This window comes from Heteronotia binoei, chromosome 13 (assembly GCF_032191835.1).
Source record: "Heteronotia binoei isolate CCM8104 ecotype False Entrance Well chromosome 13, APGP_CSIRO_Hbin_v1, whole genome shotgun sequence".
NCBI lineage: Eukaryota > Metazoa > Chordata > Lepidosauria > Squamata > Gekkonidae > Heteronotia > Heteronotia binoei.
In genome coordinates, this window is record NC_083235.1 from 34,773,055 (window position 1) to 34,798,800 (window position 25,746).

The 25,746-nt window shown below is 47.5% G+C and overlaps 2 protein-coding genes across 1 annotated transcript in view; both read right to left on the reverse strand.

Moving 5' to 3' along the window:
* LOC132581760 (keratin, type II cytoskeletal 4-like) overlaps positions 1-25,746 on the reverse strand; it is a 170,797-nt gene that overhangs the window by 64,366 nt on the left and 80,685 nt on the right.
* Positions 1-25,746, reverse strand: part of LOC132581804 (keratin, type II cytoskeletal 6B-like) — a 31,411-nt gene that overhangs the window by 3,816 nt on the left and 1,849 nt on the right. The window contains exons 2-5 of the mRNA XM_060253216.1: positions 19,572-19,786; positions 13,983-14,043; positions 11,041-11,136; positions 1,046-1,210 (exon numbers count right to left, since the gene is read on the reverse strand). Of these exons, the coding sequence (XP_060109199.1) occupies positions 1,046-1,210; positions 11,041-11,136; positions 13,983-14,043; positions 19,572-19,786 (537 nt within the window). The remainder of the gene's footprint in view (positions 1-1,045; positions 1,211-11,040; positions 11,137-13,982; positions 14,044-19,571; positions 19,787-25,746) is intronic.

Below are 25,746 nucleotides of genomic sequence, written 5' to 3' on the forward strand. Positions count from 1 at the left end.
GAAAGTCACAGTTGGTGGCTTATTCCAAGGAATATATAGATGGATGACATTAGCCTATTGATGACAATGTGCTCCAAAAATTTTGGACAATCTCATTAAGGGGGACTCACATAGATATTAAACAACATTAGAGATAATACAGAACCTTGGACATCCCCATGTCATCCATCAAAGAGATGATTCAGCAGTTCACAGTACAACTTTTAGTGAATGGTCTGCTATGAAAGACCAGAATCATCTCAACAAGAGAAGCCTTCCAAGTGTTTTGATTGTCTGAAGGTCACATATAGTCATTACCTGACTGCTTATCACACAGTAAGAATAATATCTAACTACCTTCTTTCAAAATGTTTACTCTCAGGGCAAATGATTCAAATGATTCAGTTGCCACGAGGATCTCTTTCTTGGCTGAAGAAAAATGTCACAACACAGAGAATATAATTCCAAAAAGCAATCCTGACAAGTTGTGGTCTAAACATAATGCTTACCACATGGAGCATGCTTTTCTCAAGTTGACATATTTGCCTGCAGCAATTACTACATGCAGTTTTGGCATGTTGAGTTAGTAGTTGGCCAGTATGAGAATTCACCTCAAGAACTTTGTGATGATTTGATGTAATTTTTTTTTGCCCATGGCATTTTGAACATTTGGATTATGTGCATAGGGAACATTGATCTCATATATCTGCCCAACCATTCTGTTCTGATTTCAAACCCTCCAAAAGACTGGAGACACTCTAGCCTTCTGCAGGGCTATGGTTCACCTTCAAAGGATTGGTTTGGGATAAATTTTCTAAAAATTTGCTAAAAAGTTAGCAAAAATTCATGGAATAAGAAATGGCAGAGCTCCTAGAGAGAGGAAGGGAGAAGTGCACAATGATGGAATTCTTTTTAAAAATCCTTTACACCATGCAATACACATTACTCTCTGCAGCAATCAACATACATGGCAAGTACCCTAACCACAATATCTCACCATCAACTGAGAATGTGCTACATGTAGCATTTAAACCAGATGCTGTTGTTATTTCTTTTGAAAGCTCACCTTTTGCTGAAGCTCAGCCTTTGCCTTAGCTTTGGCTTCCTGGACGAGTTGGTGATATTGGCGTTCATATTCTGCTATAATGTGGTCGGCATTCAGTTCTCTGTTGTTCTCCATCGAGACAATGACAGAAGCATGCTGTGCAATTGACTGCATCTGGTATAGCTCCTGCAAAAGACATTGCATTTAGCTCAATATGCCATAAAAGAAGAGCTGAGATGGAGAAATAGCCCAGACTTCTGCTATACATGTACATCTACACCCAGCAATTTAAAATGAGATTTCTATGCTATGAAATGTCCAAGTATCTACACTCAGGTCATAGGAATCTCACCAAAATCATTAGAATGTAAGAGGTGCCTGAATAGATCAAAACTGTGGTCCAAGTAATTCAACATCCTGTTTCACACAGGATGCTGCCTAACCAGTTGCCCTGTGGCACCAACAAACCAAGGCAGAGGTCAAGCCATTCCTCTGATGTTGCCTCCTAGTGCTGGTATTCAGAGTTCTACTGCTTCTGGATGCAGGGGTTCCTTTAGTGTTCATGGCTAGTAGCCATTGATGGACCTATCCTTTATGAATTTGTCTTATTTGCCGTTAAAGTCCTTTAAATTTATGGAACTAGGCATGAGTTCATAGGCAAACCAACAGCTGTCGCTCTGAGCACCAGATTTTCATGGGAAATCTGCCTACTGGCATGAGACCTACTTCCTAAGGCCACAACTGAAGATGAGGGCATTGCACAGTCCTCCTCTAACACAAACTGTGACCTGGTTCACATATGCAGCAGACTGAGGTGACAGAGGTCAAGGGTGAAATTATTAAATGAACCCCATGTATGAAACTACTTGTAAGTAAAAAGAAAAAAAGGGGGGGCTAACACTTGAGAGAGAAGACCTTAGTCCATTTTACTTAAACACATTGTGTGATCATGGAGTAAAAGGACAGGTCCTCTTGTTCATGGAGTAAAAGGACAGGTCCTCTTGTGGATCAAAAACTGGCTGAGTAATAGGAAGCAGAGAGTGAGTATAAATGGGCAGCCTTCGCAGTGGAGGACGGTAAGCAGTGGGGTGCCGCAGGGCTCGGTACTGGGTCCCATGCTTTTTAACTTGTTCATAAATGATTTAGAGTTCGGAGTGAGCAGTGAAGTGGCCAAGTTTGCGGATGACACTAAATTGTTCAGGGTGGTGAGAACCAGAGAGGATTGTGAGGAACTCCAAAGGGATCTGTTGAGGCTGGGTGAGTGGGCGTCAACGTGGCAGATGCGGTTCAATGTGGCCAAGTGCAAAGTAATGCACATTGGGGCTAAGAATCCCAGCTACAAATACAAGTTGATGGGGTGTGAACTGGCAGAGACTGATCAAGAGAGAGATCTTGGGGTCATGATAGATAACTCACTGAAAGTGTCAAGACAGTGTGCGTTTGCAATAAAAAAGGCCAATGCCATGCTGGGAATTATTAGGAAGGGAATTGAAAACAAATCAGCCAGTATCATAATGCCCCTGTATAAATCGATGGTGCGGTCTCATTTGGAGTACTGTGTGCAGTTCTGGTCGCCGCACCTCAAAAAGGATATTATAGCTTTAGAGAAGGTGCAGAGAAGGGCAACTAGAATGATTAAAGGGCTGGAGCACTTTCCCTATGAAGAAAGGTTGAAACACTTGGGACTCTTTAGCTTGGAGAAACGTCGACTGCGGGGTGACATGATAGAGGTTTACAAGATAATGCATGGAATGGAGAAAGTAGAGAAAGAAGTACTTTTCTCCCTTTCTCACAATACAAGAACTCGTGGGCATTCGATGAAATTGCTGAGCAGACAGGTTAAGACGGATAAAAGGAAGTACTTCTTCACCCAAAGGGTGATTAACATGTGGAATTCACTGCCACAGGAGGTGGTGGCGGCCACAAGTATAGCCACCTTCAAGAGGGGTTTAGATAAAAATATGGAGCACAGGTCCATCAGTGGCTATTAGCCACAGTGTATGGAGCACAGGTCCATCAGTGGCTATTAGCCACAGTGTATGGAGCACAGGTCCATCAGTGGCTATTAGCCACAGTGTATGTGTGTATATAACATTTTTTGCCACTGTGTGACACAGAGTGTTGGACTTGATGGGCCGTTGGCCTGATCCAACATGGCTTCTCTTATGTTCTTATGTTCTCTTATGATTTCGACTTCAGTCTGGATTCTTGGTCTAGCCTACCAACACAGTTTGCTTCAAAAGATTTCCAGATGGGGCCTGGAGTTCTTCCAGAATTACAATTGATATCCAAACTACAGACATCCATTTCCCTACCCTGCAGTGCTCCCTCTCCAAACTCTGCCCGACCCAGTATTTAAATAGGCAATAAGTAAAACTCATCCCTTTTCCTTTTTAAAATATGTTTAGACATAAAAGAAGTTGGTTCACCTTCCTTCTGGAATGGCAGATCTGCATAGTCTGTACTGCGTGGAGCTGCCTGGGGTGACAAGATACCTTCAGCCAACCCTGCTTTTGGCCTTGATCATTGACATAATGGGTGTTTTACACTGACAGTTTGTTGCTCTCTATCTCCACATTGGAAACTCACCTTTACACTACAGAATGTGCTCACAACTGTCTTGCATCATTGCTTCCCGAAACATCTACATTTGTTTAGGCGAAATGGGTGCCGACTTCGCTGTTGCCTTGTTTTTCTTGAAACTCGTTTTGATCTGGACATTTCTCAAGAGGCGTATCAAATGAATGGTTGTAGAAATTTTCCTCTGTATTTTTAGACCCCACTCCCTGTCACTTTGAAAGCCACAAAGTGCCACCAATTTGCATGAGAATTGACAGCACTTGGAATTTTTACATCTCATTGCTTGCCTCATCTTGTTACTTGGCTCAATTTACATTTGTATAGTGATGATTTCTAAGCAATTGTATACATCCCTGTATTCTGGCTGCATACAGCTCATACTGTATCATACTCACTTGGATGTATCTCACAAAGTTTAATGTTTGTTCACAATAATCCACATCATAGAATAATAAAGAAACTGAACATTGGAAAGATCTGCAGAATGTAGCAATCAGGCTTCAGGATAAAATGTGATGTCTCAGAACCATATATCTGCAGTTCCTGTAACTGACATCAGCAGTCTGTGCATGAGCTGCAATGCAGAAGTTTAGCTCCGCAAAATGAGCACAGCAAATCCAGAAATGTAAAAAGGAAATAATTAAAGCGGAACAGTGGCATGCAATTTGAATACTCAATAACTCTGGATCAAAACTGAATGTAAAAACACCCAATATTAGCCTTTGATCAAGACCCAGAATACATTTTCAATGACTTTTGTCCCATCCTTTCCTCCCTCCTCCATTTCTGTTCCCACTATCTACAGTTAGAACATTTAGGGCAGGGACCTGCTCAGAGGTGGCTTGTTCACTAAGCAGCCCTAGGTGGCTGCCTAGGGCACGAGCTGGGGAGGGCACTGGATTGGGCCCACTCTTGCCTTGATATCACCCGGGAGGAGAGGCCCCTGGGAGCCCAGAAGAGACCGTGCACTGCCTGGCCTCCTCCATGCACCTGCTGCCATCCTCACCATCACCACTGCCTCCACATGCAAAACTGGAGAGTGGGGACGGCACACACAGCAACACACAGGGAGGCTGTGCACTGCCCAGCTGCCATTGATCTGCTTCCGCTTCTGTCAGGGGACGGGGGGGGTAGGGTTGCCAGATCTAGCTTGGGAAACTCCAGGAGATTTGGGGATGGAGCCTGGGAGGACAAGGACCTCAATGGAGTACACCACAATTTTCACCCTCCTTTTTCCCCAGGGAAACTGATCTCTGGGGTACAGAGATGAGCCATAATTCTGGGGGATTCCCAGGTCTGATTGGCATCATTAGGTGCTGTCCAACTGAGTGTCAGAACTTGTAACTATTGCTGAGGCTTCACTGTAATGTAACCAGTACCTGCCTTGTACTTCCAGTATTGCTCATGCTCAGATTGTAACTGAACCAAACTGACTCCATGTTGTAACCTCTTAATAACCCCGAGTGTCTATGTAGCAATTAACCTTGCCCTACTGGTATCCAAAATATTTAGGGCTGTAGAATGAATTATGGTGTGTCTCTGCACATTCTCACACTGGTGCCCTTTGAAGCCAAGCCGTGTGGCCTTCAGAACAAGGAGGTAACCTCCTTACTGATAGTGGATGGTGGGAAGACAGATGTGCTTGCACTGGTGTGAATTGTGGCTTTGTGATGTGTTTTCTTTAGTGTATAAAACTGTACCAGTGTTGGCCCTTGCCATCACTGTTATCTCGTCTCTTCCAGTACTTAGTTCTCTCTAATAAAATCCTAACTTTGAAACCAAGTATGGGATCCGTTTGAAGTTCTTAAGTTCTGACATTATAACAGTGATCCCATTGTTTCGTGGCTTATCTGAACTGGAAACCTGGTCCGATGGCGGCAAAAGTTCCAGACAGCGGAGAGCCCACCACCCCTACGGACGATCCGCCGCTCGACCCGAAGGTGACGGGGGTCCGGCGCAAAATTAAGGTCCCGGCGCCTTTCTCGGTCGACGCGTTCCCTGCCCCACGACCCTGGAGCCCGCGGAAGTCCACGGCCGCGATCGACGCCGCGGAACAGCGCTACCGGAGCATGTTGGGCGAGGGAGGAACCGGAGACGACGACGAGGACCTAGGAGAAGGTCCCGGGGCGCGAGGTGGGGACGACCCGATCCGAACCCTCCGCAACGACTTATTCGACTGGGTGCGGGAGATTCACGACGACGTGCACAGGTCTCGCGTATCGATGGCGGAGGACATGCAGCAGAACCTGGGCGCGATCTACGACCAGCTTCGAACCCTGCAAACGGCGGTCCTGGGGGTTCCGCCGGTAGGAGGAGGTCTACCGCTGGGGCTACCGCCCGCGGCTCCACCGGCCCCGCCGGCCCCAGCACCACCGGTGGCACCCGCCCCGGCTCCGCCGGCTCCGCCGCCACCCGCACCGCCTGCCCCGGCGCCACCGGCACCACCCGTTCCGGTGCAGCCGGCGCCACCCGCCCCGGTGCTGCCTGCCCCGCCGGGCCCGGTGCCGCCGCCGGCAGTACCCCAGGCCCCGCTCCCGGGGGGACCCCCGGTGATCCCTGGCCCGGCGGCTCCGGGAGGGGGCGACGGCAGGGGCAGGGAATTGAAGATTACATTCGACGGGAATGCAGACGACGTGGAGTATTTCACGATACAATGCGACACGTTCTTCACCCATTAAGGTGCCGACTACCCAACAGAGGCCAGCCGAGTAAACCATATTTCCTCCCGTCTGAGGGGCCCGGCCCGCAAGTGGTACGTGGGGCTCTACACGGGAAGGAAGCCCGAGCTAGCAACAGTCGCCGGTTTCCTGCACGCGATGCTCCGCCAGTACGGCGATCCCCTTCGAGAGGAGAAAGCCATCGCCGCCCTCCAGCGCATCGAGCAAGGCAACCGCACTACTCGCGAGTATGCTACTGAGTTCCTGGGATATTGCGCGGCGGCCCGAGGTTGGAACGAAGTCATGAAGTACACCGCGTTCCGCAATGGTTTGAACCCGAACATCCTCGACCGCTGCTACAGCCAAGGGAGACCCGACACCCTGGTCGGATGGATCCAACTGGCTGGGGAGGTGGAAACCAACCTCCAACATGTGGGGATGCGCCGGCAGCAGTTAGGGAAGAAGGGGGCCAAACACACTCCGACTAAAGCGGAAGGAAGAAAGACCCCAGCGACCTCGACCCCCGCCGCCGCGCACAAATGCTTTAGATGTGGAGACCCGGATCATCTCGCCGCCAACTGCCCCGTCAAAGCAGGAGCAACACCACCCTCGGTGAAACCTGCCGCCTCGGGGCCGAAGAAGAAAAAGAGTAGCCGCTCGAAGGAGCCCAGCCGGGGCTCCGTCGCCACTTCCTTGGCGACTGACGAGGATTTTACCACCGACCTGACGGCCGTGGAGGAGTCAACCGAAGAGTCGGACGACACAGAGTCGGCGGGAAACGACAGCGACCTGCTTTAATGGGTGCCGCAAAGCAGGTCCAACAACAGCCGGCACTCCTCACGGTGAGAGCCACTGGGGGTTTATTGTTTATGGCAGTCACCCTCCTTAATCCGAACTTAAAGCGGTTCATGCACGCCCGAGCATTAATCGACTCAGGGTGTAACAGAGACCTAATTACCCCCCGCTTGGTAGAGGCACTGGGATTAGCCACCTCGCCTCTACCGCAACCGATGCAATTTCAACAGATGGACGGGGGACCCATGAGGGGGGAACCGTGTACTCTTGAGACCCAAGCGGTCCCGGTAGGAACCGAAGAGCACTGGGGGATTGAAACTTTTGTAATCGCCCCCTCTTGCTCTTTCGATGTGGTGGTGGGCTCGGCTTGGCTCGCCCGCCACCAACCCGACATAAGGTGGGCGGAACAGATCGTTCGATTCCCCGACTGGAGGTGCGAACACCACCACTGGCGCCCCGAATGGGGGCCGCACGCCCCCCCCCAAAACGAACGGGCTTGCCTCACACTCGAGGAAGTCGCTTCGATTCCCAAGGAATATCGGGACTTAAGGCTAGCTTTTAGCGAGAAGGAAGCAGATGAGCTACCACCCCATCGCCCCACGGATTGCGCCATCGAATTGATCCCGGGGCAGCAGCTCCCCAAGGCGAAACTATACTCCATGGGTTGGGCGGAGAAAGCGGAGCTCCGAAAGTTTTTGGACAAAAACCTTAAGCGGGGGTTCATACGACCGGCCACAGCCCCCCACGCCGCCCCCGTCCTCTTCCGAAAGAAGAAGGACGGGACGCTTAGACTTTGCACAGATTTTCGTGCGATAAACGGGATTTCAATGTCCAACGCATACCCGATCCCGTTGATAAAAGACTTGTTGAACACTGTAGCGAAAGGAAAGATATTCACCAAACTCGACCTTCGAGACGCGTACTTCCGCGTCCGCATCAAAGAGGGAGATGAGTGGAAAACGGCTTTCAACACCCCTCTAGGGCAATTCGAGTACCTAGTCATGCCCTTCGGACTACAAGGGGCCCCCGGGGTATTCATGAACTTTATCAATGAAGTGCTACGTGACTTCCTCTTTAAGGGGGTGGTGGTGTACCTTGATGACATCATTATCTATTCACAAGATCTCAAATCTCATGTGCCACTAGTCAGGAAAGTGTTAAGCACCCTCTGTAAACACAAATTGTACGCCAAGTTGTCAAAGTGTGAATTTCACAAAACTGAGCTTGACTATTTGGGTTTCCGAGTGTCGGGGGAGGGACTGTCAATGGACCCCGCAAAGGTCCAAGCGGTGCTAGATTGGGAACCCCCCAGAACCCGCAAACAGCTCCAAAGTTTCATCGGATTCGCAAATTTCTATCGCGAATTCATCAAAGGGTTCGCCACAGTCATGCTTCCCCTAACGGAACTCCTAAAAACCAAGGGCAAGAGGCGAAAAAGCCAGGCGCACGCTTAACGTGGACGCCAGACTGCCAAAAGGCTTTCACCGAATTAAAGCGCCTCTTCACCTCAGAACCCGTGTTAGCACATCCTGACGAGTTGAAACCCTTCGTGGTTCAATGCGACGCCTCCGACGCCGCAATCGGAGCCATATTGATGCAAAAGGGGGAGAACGGGGTGCTGCGTCCATGTGCCTACATTTCTAGAAAATTTTCTAACGAACAAAGAAATTGGTCGGTCTGGGACAAGGAAGCGTTTGCAGTCATGTTTGCCCTTAAAACCTGGCGCTCCTGGCTTGAAGGAGCAAGGGTACCTTTTGAAATTTGGACCGATCACAAAAACCTCGAGGCCCTCACCGGGCGCCGCAAAATGACTGCAAAACAAATCCGGTGGGCGGGCTTTTTCGCAAAATTTGACTTCGTGTTGAAACACATCCCAGGTTCAAAAAATTTTTTGGCTGACGCCCTCTCTCGCATGCCCCAGCACGACAGCCTCCGAGAGGAAATTGTAGATTCACTCATTCCCCCTTCAGCCATTTCGGGCGGAGTCACCACCCGCTCGGGGAAACTAACCAACCCTCCAGACAAAGACCTCCTGCCCCGATTTCTCACTGAGTCAAGCCTAGAAACTGACCGTCCACCTAACCTGACTAAGACTGAAAACGGTCTCTGGTTGCACAATGACAAAATCTATGTGCCCGGCCCCCTCAGAAAAGAAGTCCTCGAACGCTGCCATTCTAGTCGCCTAGCAGGCCATTTCGGCTATGTCAAAACGCTCAACTTACTCACCCGACAGTTTTGGTGGCCAAAAATCAAAAAAGACGTCTCCGAATTCGTTCTCGCCTGCCCTACTTGCCTCATGGCAAAACGAAGGGGGGGTAAACCCCCCGGCCACCTAGTCCCCCTCCCCACGGCCAGCCGGCCTTGGTCAGTAGTCTCCATGGATTTCATTGTTGAGCTTCCCCCCTCACAGGGAAAAACGGTCATTCTCGTGGTAGTCGACACTTTTTCCAAACAAGCCCACTTCATCCCCTGTAAGCAACTCCCCACAGCAAAAAAGCTCGCTCAACTCTTTTTCACTCACATTGTACGCCTACACTCGTTCCCCGACAAGGTCATTAGTGACCGCGGAACGCAGTTCGTTGCCAACTTCTGGCGGGAGTTCTGCAAACTTGCGGGCATTGAACAGGGTCTCAGCTCCGCCTACCACCCCCAGTCGGACGGACAGACTGAGAGGGTCAATGGCCTTCTGGAACAATATCTCCGGTGTTTTATTAACTTCCAGCAGTCCAACTGGGTGGACCTCCTCCCCTTCGCTGAATATGGCTATAACAACAGCCTCCACAGCTCTACCAAAACTTCTCCCTTCCAAATCATTAACGGCTACGAGGGCAAGCCGTTTCCCACGCTCGCCCTCCCCGCCAGCCCATCCGAGCCCACCTCTTGCCAACAATGGTGGGAGGGCCTTCGTGAAGGCTGGAAGGGTATTCAGGAAAATCTGGAGGAAGCGAAAAAAGCATACAAAAAGCAGTTCGACAAGAAACATTCCCCCGAGTGGGAATTGAGAGTGGGGGATACGGTTTTTTTATCTACAAAGAACCTCCCCCTCCCACAAACATGCCGCAAGCTTGCTCTAAAGTTCCTGGGGCCCTTTAAAATCAAAAGGGTCATAAATAAGGTAACCGTAGAACTCGACCTGCCCAAGTCTCTAAGTAAGATCCATCCTGTTTTTCATTGCAGCCTTCTTCGGAAAGACCCTGGTGCTACGTCCTTCCATCCCAGGGCCCCGCCGCCCCCTCCGACGACAGTGAGGGGTCAGAGTCACCATGAGGTCCAGGAAATTCTGGATTCCAGAGTAAAAAGGGGCCAGTTGTATTACTTGATCAGATGGAAACACTTCCCTCCGAGCTGTGACGAGTGGGTCAAGTCACAGGATGTATCCGCTCCGCAACTGCTGAAAAAGTTTCACCTACTGTACCCACACAAGCCCAAGTTGATTCCCCGTGGGGGGGGCGCTTAGGGGGGGCAGTATGTCAGAACTTGTAACTATTGCTGAGGCTTCACTGTAATGTAACCAGTACCTGCCTTGTACTTCCAGTATTGCTCATGCTCAGATTGTAACTGAACCAAACTGACTCCATGTTGTAACCTCTTAATAACCCCGAGTGTCTATGTAGCAATTAACCTTGCCCTACTGGTATCCAAAATATTTAGGGCTGTAGAATGAATTATGGTGTGTCTCTGCACATTCTCACACTGGTGCCCTTTGAAGCCAAGCCGTGTGGCCTTCAGAACAAGGAGGTAACCTCCTTACTGATAGTGGATGGTGGGAAGACAGATGTGCTTGCACTGGTGTGAATTGTGGCTTTGTGATGTGTTTTCTTTAGTGTATAAAACTGTACCAGTGTTGGCCCTTGCCATCACTGTTATCTCGTCTCTTCCAGTACTTAGTTCTCTCTAATAAAATCCTAACTTTGAAACCAAGTATGGGATCCGTTTGAAGTTCTTAAGTTCTGACACTGAGCCCCATCTATGGCAACTGCTCACCTGTTCAAGTACTTCCTTGAAGAAGGCAATTTGGCTCTGCAGGGCTTCCACATTAGCTTCCAACTGTATTTTACTTAGATATGCAATGTCCACATCCTTTTTTAAAAGAAATGGAAGAGAAAGACGGATTAACCTCTTCAAAAGGATCACCAGCAAGTGTAGGGCTGGTATTTCTTTTTGGATGGGGGTTGTGGCTCAGTTGATAGAACACATGCTTTGCACTTGCAGTTCAAGGTCAAGCCTTTTTTCATTGCTACATAGGAACTAGAACAAAAAGGAAAGTGTTAGGGAGAAGTGTGTGACATGATGGAAGAGTCAGAGCCTATAGCAAAGGATACCCTATGCATATAGAACACCCCATCCCATTCCTGTCATCTGCAGTTGAAGGCTCTCAGGTAACAGATGATAGTAAAGAACTTCCTCAGCCTGAGGGCTTCGAGAGCTGCTGCCAGTTACAGTAAGCAGCTCAGAGATAGATGGATGGAGGGGCTGTCCTTGTATAAGACAGCTTCATGTTGGGGTCTTTTACAGCAAATTGCAACCATTTTTCCCGTGACACTTTTGTTGGGTAGAACAAAGTAGGAGTCAAGTTTCACCTTTAAGCCCAACAAAGTTTTATTCAGAATGTAAGCTTTCATGTGCACTAAGCACACTTCATCAGATGAGGAATCCCTGAGGAGACTTCATCAGAGCACACGAAAGCTTACATTCGGAATAAAACCTTGTTGGTCTTAAAGGTGAATTGACTCCTACTTTGTTCTACTACTTCAGACCAACATGGCTGCCTACTTGAATCTATCTAGTTTTGTTGGGTGTTTTGCTAAACAGGCAGAGACAACACCTACAGATTATTTTGTACTCCCCCCCTTAAATACTTGTACAGTAGAAAATAGTATTATATGTACAAAGTTTGACGTATATTACAAATAAAGAGATATGCTGATGTGCAGAGGAAGCAAGACTTTAGAGTATGTAACTTTCCCTTTAAGATATTTTATATGTAGTTTGGCCTAGGGCTGCTAGCCCTCTGGCTGCAAAGCCAAATAACTTTTGTGGAAGTTGGAGCACAGGCAGTGGAAGCAAAACAGACTCTGTGGTAGACTATAGAGCAGGGGTGGGGAACCTCCATCCCGAGGGCGGTAGAGACTTGGCCTTAGTTGTGGCAGGTTTTACGGGGTTTATGGCACCATGCGGCCTGGGGAGGACTGGTTATACCTCGGGCCACACCAAAGGTTGATCCTGCCAGACCCCTAACTCCCCAAAAGGGATCGCTGTTTTGTCACGCTGGGGGCAGTCCATTGACAAAGCATCAATTTTGGGCTGTGACGTCAAAAGGCTTTAGCCTTGTTCGGTTTGTCTGGATTGAGGTTTGGTACCCATTCCTTCAGAATCGGTGCAGCCTCTACGGCTGCTGCCTTGGGTTATCCTACTTCGTCCATTCAACGCCTGGGCTGTTGGCGTTCTCAGGCTTACAAAGGTTATATTTGCCCTTTGCTCCGCTAACAAGTTTTGGTTAGGAGCTGGGGTATTTTGAGGTTTGGGTTGTCTAACTTGTCTGTTTCTTCCTTTTAGATGCTGTTGTTCCTGGCCGGAGGAGCAGAGTTCTCATCTGCGGGCACAGTTATGTGTTTTGGGCGGCACATCAAGCTCGGAGAACTGCTGTTGGCTCTCAGCTGGGGCTCAGCAAACGTGTCATGATAGAATGGAGGGGGCACCGGGGTCTTCAGTGGCCTGGCTTGCTCCCTCTTTTGTTTCATGGGTCTGGGGGCCCTCCTCCACAGGTATTGATTTTTCACCTGGGAGGGAATGATCTCGGGCTGATTAAGGGCAAGGCATTGACCTTACAGGCCCGAGACGATTTCAGGTACATAAGGAACAGATGGCCTGGTACCATTATAGTTTGGTCGGCCATGATTCCGCGCTTGGTGTGGCGCAGTGCCTGGGGGTTTATGGCACCATGTGGCCTGGGGAGGACCGGTTAGCCTCCCCCTTTTGGGGAGTTAGGGGTCTGTCAGGATCAACCTTGGGTGTGGCTCGAGGTTTGTGAATGCAGACTGTCCTGGAGACTCGATTGGATGGGTGCCTTTCGCGGGTGAGAGACCCAGCCCCCCAGCCAGAGCTGTGAGCCACAGCTCCCGTTAGGCAGGCCCAGCACGTTACCCTTTTCCGAGAGATGCCGACCATCCCCTCTGTAGAGGTCGGGACACTTTTTAGGGCAGGTTCTATGGGGTTTATGGCCCTCCGGTGCGAGCCTCCCTGCTGGGTCTGCCTAACGGGAGCTGTGGCTCACAGCTCCGGCTGGGGGGCCGGGTCTCTCACCCGCTGAAAAAGGCAGGGGAGCGGTCTGAGGAGACCCCTGGCCCTGACCTGGCCGCAGTTCGGTTGCCCTTGCCGTTGCTAGTTATTTTAATAAAAGTGGCCCATATTTTCACCAATTTAATTGTATCCGTCTCTTCATTCCGACTTGGGGGGGAAAGAGCCAGTTGTGGCCCATATAAGGGAATGTCTCTAAATCACGGACTTCACTTTCTTTGGGAATTCTCTGGTTATGCACAGATTACTGGATGCTGTACTATCATTGGGCAATTAGCACTTGATTTTGCTGATTGTGCCAGGAACACTGCAAAATGCTGAAATTGCTAGACCTGGATCTGATCTAACACAGTACTTCTTATGCTCCTAAGAAATGAAGAATATGAGCCTGGATCCCAGGGATTCTTGCTTTTAAAGAAGTGAATTACAAAAGATCAGCCTGGTCACTAGTAAAAACTGAGCCAACCTTGATCTTGCCCAAGCTATTAAATGAAGGTTTTTAATCCAAATCTATCTTTTGTTGACTTTCTTCTGTCCATGTGCTTTACAGGAAGGAAACAGAAGAGAATCTAATTCTTCCACGTTTGACAAACCCAACACCAAAGTATAAAAGAAGCTTCATCTCGGACCTTCTTGAGCACTATAAACTGGTTCTCAGCATATATGCGGTTGTTGATTTCATCTTCATACCTTATGAAAATAAAAAGAAAGAAAAATGAAGGGGAGGGGGGTTTCTTAGTTTTGAGCAGGCTTGACAAATTGTTGCAGCTGAGCTAAAAGAGTATGAGATGCTTCTCAGCATTTTTTCCCCTTAAAGCAACCTTTGTTTGGCCCACATAAAAAAAAAAAAAATCACAGAGCAAGTGACACAAAGACAGATGGTCTCCAGCATGCCAGAAGCATGCTTTTAAAATATTCTAAATCCTAATTTAAATTCATTGCAATGCAATTAAAATTCAAATAAATACAAGATCAAGTTTATGATTATTGGGCTATTTAACCAATATTGCTCATTTCTAAAAAAAATTATCCCACAGCTTAGCCCAGAGGGTTCTTGAAGCAGGTCATACACATTAACAAGATATAAACATACTGTACTGCATGTGCTTTTTGTGTACTGTATGTACTTTTTTTTATTCACAACTTTGGCGATATTCTTACACCTGCAGCCTGTTTGGGACACTTATCCTCAGGCACGCATGTGTGGTTTTCCAGGGAGGGACTGCACAGTATCAGACCAGAAAAGAGCCTGGTCCCCTCCCACAACCACACACCCCTCTCTGACGGAGGTCCAAAGATCTAGCTGGAGAGAAAGGAGGGACTCCTGCATTCCTCTTGCCAGCTGCACTGGGCTCAGACTGGCATGGAATGAAGCCAGCTGCCACTAGGCCCAATGTTCTTTCACTAGCCGCACATGGCTCCAGAGAAGCTGAATGCCACCATGCTCCTCCTTGCTAGCTACTTCAGACTTGGATCAGCATAGGGTCAAGCTGGGCACCATTGTGTCCCAGTACTTCTTCATTGGCCACACAAGGTCCAGGCCAGCATGGAAGAAGCTGGGCACTTCTACACTGCTTTTTGTAAGCCACACCATGCCCAGACCAGTCAGGTGAAGCTAGGTGCAGCTGTGTCCATGATCTTTCTTCCTGGGGGTAAGGGAAGACATTCTGGGATTTCACCACAGTAAAGTCACTGCCAATCCCTTCCACTGAATTTTAATATCAAGAACAGAAAATCCCAAATCTTTGAGATGTGGCAGTAATCTTTAGACAGTTAATTCCACAACTTTACACATTACATGAGGAAATCTGTGTCAGTTTTGAATCAAAAGCAGATGGACAATTTCACTGCAAGTTTTGAGAAACAGAATATCTCTGCTCAATGTCTGCATGCTATTCATCTCCCCTACAATATAATTTTCCAGACGGACTGGCCATGGTTCACCTACTCTCCCATTGGCTGATCTGCCTGTTGCTTAGTCTGAATGGAGAGCAAATCCCTCCCATCCTCCAGCCATTGGCTGAGCTGCCTGTTGCTCAATCTCAATGGAGAGCAACCCCCACTCTCCAGACTCAGGACAGAGAAGGATTGAGCCAGTGCTTTGTAGAGAAGAGAAAGAAAGCCTTCCCTCAGTTGGCTGAGGGAGGAGAAGAGCCAGATAAAACCCTCCCTCGATTGGCTGAGGGCTCTTCCCTCTCTTCCTCTGGAAGCGAAACAGCCAGAAACAGAGGGGGGGGGGGTGATGTCCCATAGCAGCAGGCCAGATGCAGAGAGAAAGAGAGAGGGGGGAGGGAAAGCAAGAAAGAGAAAGAATGAAGTCCTATGCTTAAGACCAACAGCATTATTTGAGAGACGGTGTTGGAATGAAAGGTATCACTAAACAACTTTGAAGGAGAAGTCATTGGAGCCAGTCCTGACTTGGGATGCCAGTTACAGGTTGGTGGGAAATTCTTGGAGATTTTGTGGTGGAGTTTGGCAGGGTTTGGGGGGGGGGGCAAAGGCCTCAGCTGAATATAATGCCATAGAGTCCACCCTCCAAAGCAGTGATTTTCTCCAGGGGAAGACAAATCTGTTGTCTGGAGTTCAATTGTGATGCCAGGAGGTCTTCAGGCTCCACCTGGAAGCTGGCTATCCTAGGCCTGGCAACACCCTCTGGGTGACTTGATGCCACCTGACATGACTTAACTAGGCCTGGCTGTTCAGCAGCAGCCTCCCTATGACAGCCAGTGTGGCATAGGAATTAGGGATTCAGAGCGGGGTCTGCTAGACCCAGATTCTTGCTGTGGAAGCTGATTGGATGATTTCAGACCAGTCACAAACTTTCAGTCTCACCTACTTCACAGGGTTGTTGTGGAGATCAAAAGGGAGAGAGGAGAATGATGTAAGCTGTTTTGGTCCACACTGTGAAGAAAGACTGTACGTTTCCTAGGTAGAGGCTGTAGGGAGTGTAGAGGAGATGGAAAGCTGAAGTCAGATAAATTCCCCTATAGAAAGCAGCCACTTTCGGTGAGTGGGAAGTCAGCAAGGGTGGGGGGACTTACCCAGAGCCTCTTTCTAGAGCCCATTGTATTTTTCCTCACAGCAGACCTTATTCCTAGTACTAATATAAACTTTTCATGTCACCTCATCATTTTAGTTACCCTTCACTGCTTTTTCTCTAAGCATATAACTCTTTTCTGAGATGTAGTGATCAGAACTGCACAAAGACATATAAATGTGGATGGCCCAGATAAACATCACCATGTTTATTACTTGATGACAGCATCTGCAAATCGGACATTTCAAAAACAACACCACGGAGAGAACTTCATTTCCCTTCAAGCACAATCTTTTCCACACAATCATACACTCAGTGTACAGAAGTCAAGTACAGAGAAATGTACATGTATGTATGAAGCAGCCTTATTGGCTTCAGCCATCCAACATCCCTTGTAAAAGATATCCAAATTTGAATGTTGGAGGACTGGTCTCATCTCATAGAAATGCTGAATCCCTGAACTTTCCTGATATCCTCTCTTTGACTTGTTCCACCCTTTTTGTAAGCCAGGTCTAAACTTATCAAAGATTTCAGGTTTTCACGGCTGGTAACATCATTAGGGTTTGTAGAATCTTTCGGGCTCAAGTGCCGTGTTCTACTGGAGAAAGTTTTCCTTCCAGACGTTTCGTTCTCAGCTGCGGAGAACATCCTCAGTGGCGTTGCAGCCGGAGCAGGCGCTCTGACCTTCTTGGCTGCTGTGCATCTCAATGCTAGACCAATGCTAGATCTCAATGCACAGCAGCCAAGAAGGTCAGAGCGCCTGCTCCGGCTGCAACACCACTGAGGATGTTCTCCGCAGCTGGGAACGAAACGTCTGGAAGGAAAACTTTCTCCAGTAGAACACGGCACTTGAGCCCGAAAGATTCTACAAACCCTAATCATGTCTAAATTCTACAATCTGCCCCAAATTCCTTCCCAGTCCCTGCTCTTTACCTGCTTCCTCTTTGTGCCTGATCCTACCAGCTCATATTATTCATGCGCAAGAGCCATTGGGACATATTAGTAGAGGTCCATGTGAGACTCATGAATAGAAAAGAGCTAGCTTTGAAGAGTGCTTCAATTGCCTCAAGTCCTCATGCATTGTCTGAGAAATGTGCATGGTTGGGAGCTGTTGGGTCTGGTTTAGGATGGCTGGACTGATCTGGCAGCCGTCCTTACCTTCATTTAGCAGAGTGCTCCTTCTGAGCTTCAGCACAGCAGCATGGCCTAGTCCAGGGGTGCCAAACATGCAGTTTGGGGGCCGAATCAGGCCCCTGGAGGGCTCCTGTCAGGCCCCCAAGCAACTGGCTGTCATCTGCTTCCTTCTCCCTCTCTCTTGCTTTCTTCTGCATAACAGCTTGCTTTGCTAGGCTTGCTCAATTGCACAGGAGCTACAGAGCAAAATTTCTATTTTCTCTGTTGGCTGGGGCTCCTCCCTTGGTGAGGAAGGGGGGAGGAATAGCTTGCTTTGCCAGGCTGTCTCAATCGCAAAGCAGAGCTACTGAGCCAAACTTCTCTTCCTTCTATTGACTGAGGCTTCCCCCACCACCACCCAGTCCCCTGGGGAAGGAAGGTAAGAGCCAGAGCTTCCTTTGCCCAGTTCCCTGGATCGCATGGGAGAAATACAAAGAAAGAACCTTTAAGATCAATGAGTGCTAACGTTTTAAGCATGTTTTAAGTTTAAAAAAAAATTGCGTTTGTGTTTTTTATTAAAGTTGTATCTCTCTACCTAATCTTAAATAGGTACACAAATGGCCCTGCCGGATATGTCTCGGCCTAACCCAACATGGTCTGGCCCCTCAAGGTCTCATTTATGTCAGATCCAACCTTCATAACAAATGAGTTCGACACCCCTGGCCTAGTCTAATGGTTACTACACTATCTCATGAATTGTTTTAAGTTAAGAAACCAATACTGATGGATTTATTTAAAGAAACATAACATATTAGTGTAGTGGAGAGAGAGAGTGACTAAACTATTCTAACTAACTGGATGGCTTTGGATTGTAGTAGGCAATCTGCTCAATTCAGTTCAGGAGAAGAGACATCATGCTATTCCTCCTGATGCTCCCCAAGCTATCTGGGTTTATCCCAGACTCCTGGGCTTTTAGCTCCCTGTTTCCTCTTTTTAACTGATCCTCACCAAAGAAGAGCACTCATGCTGGCTAGATTTAATGCATTACCATCAGCCATCCTCTCCGGAAGATACCACAGAATCCCCCGCAATCTTAGACGATGCCCTTGTACCCAAGGAGTCATCGAAACGGTCCCTCATGTTCTTCTGGACTGCCCTTTTTATAGCAGTTCACGAGCAAGATACCTAGATGCTCTGCTCTCTGACCATCAAGGCCTTTCTGACAATGCCAAGGTTTGCTTTTTACTCCACGGGAAACAAAACTTTGTCACTACTCACGTTGCTTGCTTTTTACAGGTTGCTATCCAAATCAGAGAGGCTTTTACTCATGCATAGCCCACGGCTATTTTATGTCATTTAACTTTTGCTGGGTTTTTTTTAAGGTTTTATTATATTCTATAGTGTTCCTGTTGGTTTTAAAGTATACTGTATTCTTATATTAATGCCAATAAAGGTCTATGGCAGGGGTCCTCAAACTACGGCCCGCGGGCCAGATGCAGCCCGCTGAGGACGTTTATGTGGCCCGCCGGGTTATGGCAAAATCAGACCGGAAGTGACGTTCGACCTAAACTCGCGTTAGCAACGCACACTTCCGGCACTGGGCTGAGGCGGCGGAGACAGAGTGTGAGGTGATACCGAGGTGAGGTGAGTTCCCAGGCCAAGGTGTGTGGTGTGGGGAAGGGAGAGAGATGCAGAAGACGGAGAACTGACGGCCCGCGGCCTTGTACAGTAACGGCAGTCCAGCCCTCCAACAGTCTGAGGGACAGTGAACTGGCCCCCTATTTAAAAAGTTTGAGGACCCCTGGTCTATGGTATGGTATGGCTATTCCTCCTGATGCAGGTGGGAGAGAAAAAGGAAGAGGAGGAGAAGGGAGTTCCCTGAGATTACATTCTACCTATCAGAGAGGGTAAGTGAAAGCAGGACCAGACAGGAAGGGGACTGATATCAACCTATCTATCTAGCTTGCTCTATGGTGTTTGTAATCTTGCAGAACTGAGCAAGAACCATCGCCAGTCTGTTCTTCTAGCAGGAGCAACCGGAATAATTAAGATTTGCTTTTTGTCTTACTTTTCTCTGTAATCTTCAACATCAAACTCCAAGCACTGAAGCTCAGACTTCAGCTGTCCTTTCTGGCATTTCATATGCTCAATTTGCATTTGCATATTCTGGATGTAATTCTCAAAAACAGGTTCCAGGGATGTCTTTTGAATTATGTTTCCAGTATCTTGTAAATATTGCAAGTAGGTGGATAGAGCAGTATTTTTTCTCTCCAAACACTCAACCTGAAACCCCAAATGGGAAAATGAAAAAGCCATCAAAGACATTCTTCTGAGTACAGTGAGGTTAACCAGTTGAAAGCAACAATGCCTGCTGAACCAAAATTATGCTGAACTGAACTACAATTTTGAACTTTTATCTTTCCTGAATTAGATCAGAATCTGAACATAATTTGAAATTGTGTATTGAAAACTTAAATGTTCTCTAACATACATTCAGATTACTTGTTTTACAAAAAACATTCAGATAATTAAAAAAAAAAACACCTATGTGACTATACTCACTAGTCCCAACCACAGTGAATCATGAGCACATTAAATTAGCAGGCTGGAGTCAGAGAGTATGATTAAATCTCAAGTGCTCTTTCACTCAAGGTAGCAGCCTTTCAGTCTGAGAAGTTCTTCCATGAATGGAAGACTCCTTGAATGATAATAAGTGTCTATCTATGAGCAAGACTCTCTTTGTGAGAGTAGAAAACTTATTCCAAGAGCAGAAGAGTACGTCTGGGTGCAAACTAGAGTCTAGGTGGATTATTTCACATTTTTCATTTATCTAATCTTTTGTACTTTGTTCTCTCAAAGCACTGTTTAGGAATGCACTGCCATTCACTTTCTCTCTCCACATGAGCCAGTTCTGAACCAGTTTGGGTTGTATGATGAAGTGAGCCTTCATTGGCTTGAACCAGGTGCAAATCTCTGAACAGCTGACTTGTAAGTGAACCTACAAGATTATTGATTTGAATATGTATCTGATGCACTAGTTGGGGGCAAACTGTTCCCAGGACCAGTTCCCAGTGTTATATAATGTTTTAATGCACATCAGAAGTGTGCGCCAGCACATCCATCATGTAAATAAAGTCACAGCTAAACAATGACTGACTGTACCATGAACTGTATTCAGAAGGGAACAAGAAGCCAACACAATTGCTGGAGATATGCTATCATCCATCCACGACAAAGTACCACCACCTTCTGAAGCTCCTGAAGTTATCCAAGGTGGTGTAGTGGTCAAAAGTGTCAAATTAGAACTTGTGACTAACTTTTGCCCTATCATGCCCTGTAGCTTAGACGTAGCTGCCATTATGGACAGGTAGTTTACATAAATAAATAATTAAATGATATTTGTATAAGAACTCATAACCTAGGACATAAAGGTGCAACCCCATTCCCATTAAAAGATGCACCCATCTCACAGAGGTCTGGGAGGAGCAGAGCAGAGCAGCTCTGATAGCTGAGACAGCTGGAGAAATTGCTGAGAATTTCTGAGTTTTGAAGGACTACATTCTAAGGTTTGTGGGGCTGCCTAAAATTCTAAGGTGTGATAGCTGGGGAACTGCTCTTTGTTTGGTTGACTGCTCTTTGTTTGGTTGACTGCCTTAAGGGTGAAAGAGATTGAGAGTGATTGCTGCTGATTGAGAGTGATTGCTGAGGAGTGCCCTGCTCCACCTCTTTGCATTTTAAGCTGCGCCTTGCCAAAGGCTGAGCACATCTCACAGAGGTCTGGGAGGAGCAGAGCAGAGCAGCTCTGATAGCTGAGACAGCTGGAGAAATTGCTGAGAATTTCTGAGTTTTGAAGGACTACATTCTAAGGTTTGTGGGGCTGCCTAAAATTCTAAGGTGTGATAGCTGGGGAACTGCTCTTTGTTTGGTTGACTGCTCTTTGTTTGGTTGACTGCCTTAAGGGTGAAAGAGATTGAGAGTGATTGCTGCTGATTGAGAGTGATTGCTGAGGAGTGCCCTGCTCCACCTCTTTGCATTTTAAGCTGCGCCTTGCCAAAGGCGCGAGCCTTTGGCGCGAGCCGAAGGGCGAGAGCCGAAGGGCGAGAGCTAAAGGGCTCTTGGCCTGTGGCTCTTCGCCTAGGGGCTCTCTAAGGAGCAGGAACCCAGATCCCTGGCTTCCTTGTTCTCCAAATAAGGTAAGTTCCCAATAAGGTAAGTTTAGGTAAGTTGACCCGCCAGAAGGGGAGCCACTTAAACAGCATTTAAAGAGGACTGTATATTTTAATATATATATATATACAATGAAGATAGAATGCCAGCAGGGGGTTGGGGGCTTTCCAGTGTTTTGCACTGAGTGTCACATGTATGACTATCTGCCCAAAGGACAGAAGTCTTGGGTGTGTGCTCGATGCAAGGAGCTCCTGGTCCTCAGGGAACGAGTTCGTACCCTTGAGGCCGAGGTGACTGCCCTGGAGAAGCAGAGACGGTCAGTTAGGCACTTGGGGAAGACTCTCGGGGGCGTATTAGATGAGCCCCGCTCTGAACGTAGCAGCCCCGTTGCTGCCAGAGAGCGTGAGGGTCGAGAGGGAACAGGGCACCGTGCTGAGGATAAGGGGAATGCGCCCTCAGAAGGGACCTCTTCTTCGGTCGGTGAGCGGGAATCCTTTCGCGCCAAGGAACCATCCCTGAGCAGGGGGAGAGGGGGGGTATTGGTAGTTGGTGATTCGATCATTAGGCAAGTAGACAGCCGGGTGGCGAAACCGCGTACTGACCGTATGGTGACTTGCCTGCCTGGTGCGAAGGTAGCGGACATTACGCGTGTAGTAGATAGACTGATAGACAGTGCTGGGGAGGAGCCTGTGGTCGTGGTGCATGTTGGCACCAACGATGTGGGGAAATGCAGTCGTGAGGTCCTGGAGGAAAAATTTAGGCTGCTAGGCAGGAGACTTAAGGCCAGGACCTCCAAGGTAGCCTTCTCGGAAGTGCTACCTGTTCCACGTGCAGGGCAGGAGAGACAGGCACAAATTAGAAGTCTCAATGTGTGGATGAGACGATGGTGTAAGGAGGAAGGGTTTAAGTTTGTTAGGCACTGGGATGCTTTCTGGAACAAGCGGGAGCTGTACAAAAGAGACGGTCTCCACTTGTCCCCGGATGGAACCAGGCTGCTGGCGCTTAAAATCAAAAAGGTGGCAGAGCAGTTTTTAAACTAAATCTTGGGGGAAAGCCGACAGGAGATGAAATGTCTCTGGTTCGGGAGGACTCGTCTCAAAGAGATGAAGGGTTAGCTGCTATTTTTCTACCGGGTAACGGACCGGAGTTGTCCACTGTGAAGGTGACAAACAATATGGACTGTCTGCCAGTGTCTCGAGGCGGCAGGAGGAAGGTGGCGGGCCTAGCTCGCCTGGGAAATTATAGATGTTTGTATGCAAATGCTAGAAGTGTTCAAAGTAAAATTGGTGAATTGGAATGTTTAGTGCTGGGAGAGAACATAGACATTGTGGGAATTTCAGAAACTTGGTGGAATGAGGAGAATCAGTGGGACACGGTGATTCCTGGATATAAGCTATATCGGAAGGATAGGGAGGGAAGGGTTGGAGGTGGGGTGGCTCTGTATGTCAGAGAGGATATACGGTCCAGTAAGGCTGAGATCAGAGAATTAGATTCACTTTTAGAAATGCTTTGGGTTGAAATAGAGGGCCCAAAAGGAAATTTAACTATGGGAGTTTGTTATCGCCCACCAAATCAAAAGAGAGAGGACGATTATAATATGATGGAAGGCTTAAAGATAGCGGCTAAACGTAAAAACTGTGTTGTAATAGGTGATTTTAACTACCCGCAGATTGATTGGGTCAATATGTGTTCTGGTCGAGAGAAAGAGATTGAGTTTCTTGATGCTCTCAATGACTGTGCTATGGAGCAGATGGTCTCAGAACCTACCAGGGGTGGGGCGATCCTGGATTTGGTCCTAAGTAATGCCCAAGACTTGGTGAGAGATGTAAAAGTGATTGCGCCGCTTGGGAGCAGTGACCATAATGTTATTGATTTCACCGTTTGTATAAATAGGGAGTTGTCCAAAAAGACCACCACAACCACGTTTAACTTTAAAAGGGGTAAATACACTGAGATGAGGAGGCATGTGAGGAAGAAACTGAAAGGAAAGGTACATACGGTCAAAACCCTTGAGAAAGCTTGGACGCTATTTAAAACTATAATCCTAGAAGCTCAGATAAAATATATACCACAAGTTAGGAAAGACACAAACAGGCATAAGAAAAGGCCTGCGTGGTTAACAAATAAAGTAATGGAAGCTGTAAAAGGTAAGAAGGACTCCTTTAAGCGGTGGAAAACCAGTCCAAGTGAGATTAGTAAAAGGGAACACAGGCTGTGGCAAATCAAATGCAAGACTGTGATCAGGCAGGCAAAAAGGGACTATGAGGAGCATATTGCAAAAAACATAAAGACCAACAATAAAACTTTCTTCAAATATATTAGAAGTAGGAAACCAGCCAGGGAGGCAGTGGGGCCCTTGGATGACCATGGGGTAAAAGGATTACTGAAGGAGGATAGGGAAATGGCTGAAAAGCTAAATGAATTTTTTGCCTCCGTCTTCACTGTAGAAGACGAGAACTTTTTGCCCGCCCCAGAACCACTAATTTTGGAAGGGGTGTTGAAAGACCTGAGTCAGATTGAGGTGACAAATGAGGAGGTCCTACAACTGATAGACAAATTAAAAACTAATAAGTCACCGGGTCCGGATGGCATACATCCGAGAGTTCTGAAGGAACTCAAAGTTGAACTTGTGGATCTTCTAACAAAAATCTGTAATCTTTCATTGAAATCTGCCTCCATTCCTGAGGACTGGAAGGTAGCAAATGTCACCCCCATCTTTAAAAAAGGTTCCAGAGGAGATCCGGGAAACTACAGGCCAGTCAGTCTGACTTCAATACCGGGAAAGTTGGTAGAAACCATTATCAAGGACAGAATGAGTAGGCACATTGATGAACACGGGTTATTGAGGAAGACTCAGCATGGGTTCTGCAAGGGAAGATCTTGCCTCACTAACCTGTTGCATTTCTTTGAGGGGGTGAACAAACATGTGGACAAAGGAGACCCGATAGATGTTGTTTACCTTGACTTCCAGAAAGCTTTTGATAAAGTTCCTCATCAAAGGCTCCTTAGAAAGCTTGAGAATCATGGAGTAAAAGGACAGGTCCTCTTGTGGATCAAAAACTGGCTGAGTAATAGGAAGCAGAGAGTGAGTATAAATGGGCAGTCTTCGCAGTGGAGGACGGTAAGCAGTGGGGTGCCGCAGGGCTCGGTACTGGGTCCCATGCTTTTTAACTTGTTCATAAATGATTTAGAGTTCGGAGTGAGCAGTGAAGTGGCCAAGTTTGCGGATGACACTAAATTGTTCAGGGTGGTGAGAACCAGAGAGGATTGTGAGGAACTCCAAAGGGATCTGTTGAGGCTGGGTGAGTGGGCGTCACCGTGGCAGATGCGGTTCAATGTGGCCAAGTGCAAAGTAATGCACATTGGGGCTAAGAATCCCAGCTACAAATACAAGTTGATGGGGTGTGAACTGGCAGAGACTGATCAAGAGAGAGATCTTGGGGTCATGATAGATAACTCACTGAAAGTGTCAAGACAGTGTGCGTTTGCAATAAAAAAGGCCAATGCCATGCTGGGAATTATTAGGAAGGGAATTGAAAACAAATCAGCCAGTATCATAATGCCCCTGTATAAATCGATGGTGCGGTCTCATTTGGAGTACTGTGTGCAGTTCTGGTCGCCGCACCTCAAAAAGGATATTATAGCTTTAGAGAAGGTGCAGAGAAGGGCAACTAGAATGATTAAAGGGCTGGAGCACTTTTCCTATGAAGAAAGGTTGAAACGCTTGGGACTCTTTAGCTTGGAGAAACGTCGACTGCGGGGTGACATGATAGAGGTTTACAAGATAATGCATGGAATGGAGAAAGTAGAGAAAGAAGTACTTTTCTCCCTTTCTCACAATACAAGAACTCGTGGGCATTCGATGAAATTGCTGAGCAGACAGGTTAAGACGGATAAAAGGAAGTACTTCTTCACCCAAAGGGTGATTAACACGTGGAATTCACTGCCACAGGAGGTGGTGGCGGCCACAAGTATAGCCACCTTCAAGAGGGGTTTAGATAAAAATATGGAGCACAGGTCCATCAGTGGCTATTAGCCACAGTGTATGGAGCACAGGTCCACCAGTGGCTATTAGC